Genomic DNA, 7,394 nt, shown 5'->3' with positions numbered 1-7,394 from the left:
AGAGAGGGGGCGGTCAGAAAACCATTAACGCCTCAGCTAAATTTGTTACAGTCCGGAGAATATCGTGGAATTAGAAGGCGTTGCGGGTCTATCTGATGATGGGCGATGGACACATCTGCTTTGACAACGATAAGCTGCGGGGGGGACATTGTGAGTGCATTTGAGCGCGCGAATACGAGGTGGAGGTCCATCAACTTCTGCCGACAGGAGGAGATTGAGCTTGTAGAGGAGACTTGATACGCGAGGAACCCTCCGAGCTCTTGCCGATTCGCACACGGTAGGGGAACTAGCGGTGGTCTGCACCGGAGGAGAGACCTACTTTCCGCGGCTGCAGGGAGTCGGTCCGAGCTCCGACGGCACCAAGTTTTCCATGGCTGAAAATGGCCAAGGTTTGCTATTCAAGCCCAAAAGAGAAATGCTGTCCTGTGGAAAAATATGCACATGAATGGTACGGGTGATGGCAGGGTGCTTCATGCTAGTCTGCCTGTGAAGTCTGGAAGGAAGATTGGTATGAATCTGTTCAGCTTATATTATATCGATTCACCAATCATTGGGGAAAGGGTATAATGTAGCCAACTTTACGCAGATACTTGGATATCTAATTCACTTACCACAAATTTCCTATTGCGATCACCAGCCATTCATGTGATCCCAATGAGGCAGTTGCAAAAGTCCCTCCATCCAGCCTCGCGGCACAGTGCTCACTTTACGTGCACTGTGTCTTCACACTTATAAAGGAGGCTCGCTGCCCTTCCCTTCGCTCAAATACTTCTACTATATCATAAACCTGGGCCATTTGGTAGTGACCGCTTTATAATGTGTCAGGATGAATTCAAAATTGCAGCAGTATGCCCGCAGCCTTTACCTCGCATCTACTCCGCAGATGAGATTGTTCCGGTCATCGAAAGGATCATTATCCAAATGAATGCGACACGAGATCATATCCTGCGGAATGTGACAAAAGATGATGCTTCTTTTGATACAGTCATGCGTCCTTTGGTAGATGTCGAGCAGGAAAACAATAGCGACATTGGGGTCATCTGGATGCTTCAGTATGGCGCCCCTGACAAGGAAACACACGACGCCTTCTCCAAGGCGCGCCAACTGCTCATTTCTGCAGAGGCATCTTGGAACGCTAGCGAAGAAATGTATACAATTCTTGGAGCTGCGCGCGACAACGAAAAAGACCTGGACACTGCGTCCAAGCTGCTCTTGGACAAGACGCTGTTGGAGTACAAGCTGTCCGGCTGTGGCACCATCAGCAAGCAAGACAAGGAAGCATTTGCAAAAGACACTATAGATTTGGAAAATCTACTGGCTGAGGCGCGAAGCAATATAGCACAAGAGAGCGGGGGCATATGGCTTGCAGACGAGGACCTGCAAGATCTGCCCGCCGAAGAGCTTGATCGGATCAAAAAGCACAAGCAGCCCATGGAGACGCCGCCACAAGAGGGCATGACATTCGTTCCGTTCTCTAACGGCGGCACAGTTGCCGTACTGACATTTGCTCGCAATCCAGACGTGCGCAAAAAAATGTACCTCGCGGACCAGAAGAAGCTGCTGAGAAACATTCCGCTGTTGCGGGACATTGTTAAAAGGCGCCAGAACTTGGCCCAACGACTTGGTTATAACACGCATGCAGAGCGTCGAATGGAAACGCGTTTGTTAAAAGGGCCAGATCAGGTCAAGGAGCTTTTGGATAGCTTATCGAGCGGCCTAGTGAGCAGAGGGCGGCGTGAAATGGACATGCTTCAAAAGATGCGGCTCAAAGACCTGCAGAAGCTGGGGCGCGGCGGAGACTCGACTCTGCAATCCAGCTTTCCGCCCTGGGATCTCAAGTACTACCAGCGCCTTGTCAGTAGTAGTCGCAAGGTGGACGAGTCCGCAGTGTCGGAGTATTTCCCGTTGGAATACGTGATTCCGCAGATGCTGCAGATCTTTGAGGACGCATTGGGTCTGCGCTTCGATTGTATCCCAAAAACTGAGCTGATAGATGCAAAGATATGGCATAATACGGTGACTGTGTTTTCTGTCTGGGATACTCGACAGGACGAGCCGGCTTTTATGGGATATCTTTATTTTGATCTACTGTGGCGGGAGAATAAGTTTCGTGGAGCTCATAATGTCACGATGGAATTTGTAAGAGCAACTGACAATCAAGTTCCTTGCTGGAATGAATACTGACTTTGGTGGATAGGGATTTGAAAAGTCGAATGGTGGCAGAAAATACCCGTCCACCATTGTCATGAGTGCTTTTCCAACCGTCGGCGACGAGGGCTGCGTTCTATTGAAGCATCATCAACTCATAACCATTTTTCACGGTAAGTATATAAAATCTGTGTATGTTTCATTCTTTGCAGAGCTAAGCCATCTAATCAACGCTTAGAGCTCGGCCATGCCATCCATAACTTGGTGTCACGGACCAAGTATTTAAAGTTTCACGGAACCAGTCTCCCACCCGACTTTGTGGAAATACCCAGCCTAATGTTGGAGAATTGGTGCTGGATACCTCAGATTCTCGTGTCAATGAGCACGCATTACAGCCATTTGCGGCCGGAATATCGCGAAAAGTGGCAGCGCGTGCACCCTGGCGAGGAACAGCCACCCAAGCAACTCCCCGACGAGATTGCGCATGCGCTTGTAAAGTATCGATATTCAGGACGCGGACTGTATCACTTATTCCAGCTGTATGTCACCACGCCCCGTGGGTGACGATTGGCCACCGTTGACAAATTCACTATTAGGAGTATATCGCTGTTCGATCTTGCTATACACAGCGCCGGGAGCGCAGAAGAAGCTGAGAGCATGAATGTCCAGAAAGTTTGGTACGATATCCGCGAAAGAACCGAAGGTTTTGACTTTGCAGAAGTCAGAGAAACTGGTTCTGATCTTGTTGCATTTGCCCATTTACTTGGAGGCTACGACATGGCATACTACTCCTACCTTTGGTATGTTTTTTTTTTCGGCATGTCAATCTAAGCGACTTGCATGCTAACAAAGCGGAATAATAAAATCAGCTGCTCGTCGTTTGCGCAAGACTTATTCCAGAGTCTCTTTGCGGTAGACCCTACAAACACTAACGCCTGGGAACGCTATCGCCAGATGGTTCTGCAGCCAGGAGCCGAGCACCCTGACCTGTTGAAGCTGCTGGGGAAAGTACTGGGTCATGCACCCAACGCAACTGCTTTGATTAACGTGCTGGAGAATGCTGATTTGTAAATAAATGGCAGAGGGGAGCACAGGGCCTATCTACTCAGCTAGGACAAGTCGACATTTATTTACACTATCAGAGTATTTAGTGAGTTGAGTATGATGTTTAATTTTTACTTTTTTTTTTTACCGCTTTTCGAGAGGTAGTTATTAGCACAACTTTTCAAGGGTTGCTAATGGTCGACCAGTCGACTGGCGATGTTTTCCCCCCAGGGGGCTCGCCAGCAAAAGCGTCTAATGTGAGCTTTGTCTGCTGTAAAAGGCACTAGTTATAACTTGGGCAGTCGGCTAGTTCAAGCCAAAGTTCATCCAACGCTGATGACTCACAGACACTGTATAATGACGGATTGACAAAACAGGAAGTTGTTCAAAAGGGTTGCCACGATGACGACATCTATGTGAGACAACAGCCTCGCACTTTTTTACATTATAATACTACTGAGCGTTTAAAAAGGCAACTGCCAACTGATGCGCGCAATTCAATGTCCACTATTACGCAAGCCGTGGTGGGCCAGCTTGAAGCGAGTAAAAAGGGCAACGGTAGTAGGCCGATGAGTGCTGGATGATCTGCGATTAAATACGGGCAACTAATTTTACAAAACGAGATATATATCTTCAAGTTACGAGGCCCGATAAAGCTAAAGTGGCTCTTGGTTTCTATGACGGTAGCAATGGCATGGACGCGTTGGCGGCATGACTAACCAAACACGACTACTGCAGACTGGAATTATACCATTTGCCAATGAGCTGCCCTCCTGTCAAGCACACCTGCCCCTTCAAGTTAGATGGAGTTTGGGCCCAAGGTTACAACGCCTCAACACCAGTTCAAGTAATGAGTGATTTGTTCGGCTCACAGCAGTGCTGCTTCGGAAGCAACATGCCGCGAAACAGGGAAGCGAAAGCCGAATGCGTAAAGGAAAAAAAAAAAAACAAATATAAAATGCATCTGCGCCGACAGCCTAGAGGAGTCTTGGCCACCCTCGACAATCACATCTACGACACTACATAGAGATGCGTTGTGCGACATTTATTGCAGTAGCAGTGGCGGCCCTCTCAGGAGGAGTTGCTGCCGACAGAGCTGCCGATTTTCAGAAGCATGTATCGAAATGGCTTCCTCAGAACGCAGGCAGTGGCCACGACATCTCTACAAAGAGAGAAGTACAGACGCGAAATGGCACCAAGCCTCGTTTCCTCAACAGCAAGACCAAAAAGTTTGCTGTGGATGGTGCAAACCTGCCCGAGATTAATTTCGACGTGGGTGAATCCTATGCGGGGAGCTTGCCCATTACCGGCAAAAAGGGAGAAAAGGACAATCTCTTCTTTTGGTTCTTCCCTTCGGAAGATGGCCACATTACCGATGAAATTACAGTCTGGCTGAATGGCGGCCCAGGTTGTTCGTCGCTGTCGGGCTTCCTGACGGAAAACGGGCCAGTTTTGTGGCAGGATGGCACGCTCGCCCCAGTCAAGAACCCGTACTCATGGCACAAGCTCACCAACATTATCTGGATCGAACAGCCTGTGGGCACGGGCTTCTCTTTGGGCGCGCCGAGCGCCCGGGATGAGATTGAGCTGGCTACGCAATTCCGCGGGTTCTGGAAGAACTTTATCGACACCTTTGACCAGCTCAAGGGCGCCAAGACGTATCTGACGGGCGAGTCGTACGCGGGCGCCTATGTCCCTTATATTGCAAACAGTTTTCTGCTGCAAAACGACACCAAGTACTTTAATCTCAAGGGCATCTCCATCAACGATCCGGTGATTGGCGACGACAATCTCCAGTTTTCCATCACGCAAGTGCCGTACAATACGTACTGGGCCAATCTGCTTCATCACAGCGATGAAACCATTTCCAAGATTAACCAGCTCTATGAATCGAGCGGCCAGGCAAACTACACGAGAAAGTGGTTCACTTTTCCCCCGCCCCAGGAACCGTTCCCCAAGGTCCCCGACGAAGACCAGCACGTGTCGGACATTATTCAAAATTCTTTAACGTCGAACAATCCCTGCTACAATGTTTACCACATTTCGGACCAGTGCCCGACAGTCTATGGCCATCTCGGTGGCGTCAACGTCGGCGACTACGTCCCTCCCGGTGCCGAAGTATACTTTCAGCGCGCAGACGTGCAAAAGGCCATCCACGCTCCGCCCATCGGCACCAAATGGCAGCAATGCGGAGGAAACAATGGCAGTGTATTCCCGCATGGGGACGCTTCTCCCGGAGCAGCCATCGACGGTACCCTCAAAAACATTATCGAGCACACAAACAACACGATTGTAGGATCTGGTGCTCTCGACGCTTTGCTCCAGACAAACGGCACCCTCTTTGCACTGCAAAACGTGACTTGGCATGGAAAGCAAGGCTTTAGTTCTTTCCCCAAGACGCCATTCTTCGTGCCGGACCACCAAGACAAGAACCAGGGTGCCCTGGGCCCCAAGGGTAATATTGGCGTCTATGTAAAGGAGCGCGGACTGACATTTTATGATGTGCAGCTTGCCGGTCATGAAGTCCCGGGTTATTCGCTGTCTGGTGGTTACAGGATGCTCCAGCAGCTTCTGGGACGCATTGACGACTTGAGCAGCAAGAAGCCATTGTTTTGAAGGCTGGAAGACGATAGCCAAAGCACAACCTGACGAGCATAGTCGGACTATTGTTATTTAGTTACATACTTACTATACAGACGGCAAATACAGTCGCCAGACACAGCAAAGATTTTCATCACCATGTCCCCAACGAAACGTGTGTGCATGACCAAGTTCCGGAGATGTTGCTACTAAAAATACTTAGGAAATCAGAGATTGCAATGTTGTCACTGGAGCCACTAGTAAACGTCAAAAATTAACAGCCGCCCGTCCTGAGACAGGATTCCACGTGCGCACTGCGTTGCCCGCTTGCCCATGCAGAGCCATGATGTTGAGCCTGTGTGGCCCTGTTGCCACTTTGGCCCACACAAACTCAACCAATACAACATACATTTGATCCATCACACAAGGTCCAAACACCAACACAGCTCAGGCCTTTAAAAATGTCGGTCTATTCCTGCATTTGGCACTAAATAATTTCAAATACCTTTACTCAGTACGCAAAATAGACAGACCCGCTACAGTGTCTCTGGCATTTCAAGAGAGCGACATCAGATCAACTTGCAAGAATGTCGCGACCATATCCGCACCTTATGTCGAATTGTATATAGTTAGCCGGCCGACGGAGCTCTTGTCTCACAAGTATAAATCTGTATGTAGAAATATTGTAACCGCGACAGTGATCTCAGCGCTCGTCGTTGCTGTCGTGGCCAAGATGGATTTAGTAGGGCTATCCTCGAACCAGAACCGTTGACACACAGACTTTGCCCGTCGCCACCACCAAGCGACCGTGCTCACCAAAATTCCCAGGACGCAGAGCCGCATTTAAATTACCTCACGGACCATGCCATCCATGCTTTTTTTTTCTTAGCATGGGTAAAGTTGGTGAATAGTTACTTGCCGATCCTTCTCATCGCGGGGGGCTTTGTTACTGAGTAGCTCCTTGTTGCCCTATCTGGACGGAGCATCTCGACCTGATATCAACCCTATCAAGCCACCGATTGTCCAAGCGTCATGGGGGAGGGACATCACAGACAATGTTGAGCCCTAAGAGGTCCCGTCACCTGAGAATGGCAAAGCTCAGGTGAGATTCATTTCCGTGATTAGAGAGAATCAAAGGCATACTGATATACTGCTCTTGGCCTTCTATAAAGCAAACATGTCCCCTCGAGAGAAACTGGTTACCGACTGATAGTGACCATCCGCTCTTTACACTCCAACTTCACCTACACTCTTTTTTTTATTCTAAAGTTCATTGATAATTCTTAATTTTATTCTACCTCTACTCCCCAAACTCAATCTCGTCAAGTCTCGAAGCTACCGCCACAATGCAGCCCGCTACTGTTTTTGCCCTCTGCACCGTCGCCATGGCGGCGCCTATGCCAAACCCTCAGCGTGTAAGCACTACCTACGTACTCTGTTTCTATAACACCACAACCGCTAATAATCTGGCCAGCTTGTTCCATTGATTGACATCAATGCCAACAACAATAAGCTCGATTTTCCCATCAACGTTCTTGGACTCCAGACCCACGATGTCTCTGCCGCAAACGGCAACCTGTCTCCCGGCCAGGCCTCCGCCCCCGGCCAGGCCTCCGCCCCCG

General features: G+C 49.3%; 2 protein-coding genes across 2 annotated transcripts; both read left to right on the top strand.

Moving 5' to 3' along the window:
* Positions 1–816: 816 nt before the first annotated feature.
* On the top strand, positions 817–3,219 carry BBA_09428 (peptidase family M3; the record flags this gene model as incomplete). Its single annotated transcript, XM_008604525.1, has 5 exons — positions 817–2,139; positions 2,198–2,321; positions 2,387–2,687; positions 2,745–2,948; positions 3,018–3,219. 5 exons carry the CDS (start codon positions 817–819, stop codon positions 3,217–3,219), a joined length of 2,154 nt encoding a protein of 717 aa, XP_008602747.1.
* A 1,002-nt stretch (positions 3,220–4,221) lies between these two features.
* On the top strand, positions 4,222–5,808 carry BBA_09427 (serine carboxypeptidase; the record flags this gene model as incomplete). Its single annotated transcript, XM_008604524.1, has 1 exon — positions 4,222–5,808. One exon carries the CDS (start codon positions 4,222–4,224, stop codon positions 5,806–5,808), a length of 1,587 nt encoding a protein of 528 aa, XP_008602746.1.
* Between the last annotated feature and the right edge of the window lie 1,586 nt (positions 5,809–7,394).

This window comes from Beauveria bassiana, assembly GCF_000280675.1.
Source record: "Beauveria bassiana ARSEF 2860 unplaced genomic scaffold BBA_S00053, whole genome shotgun sequence".
In the NCBI taxonomy this organism is placed as follows: domain Eukaryota; kingdom Fungi; phylum Ascomycota; class Sordariomycetes; order Hypocreales; family Cordycipitaceae; genus Beauveria; species Beauveria bassiana.
This window is presented reverse-complemented; position numbering and strand designations above follow the sequence as displayed.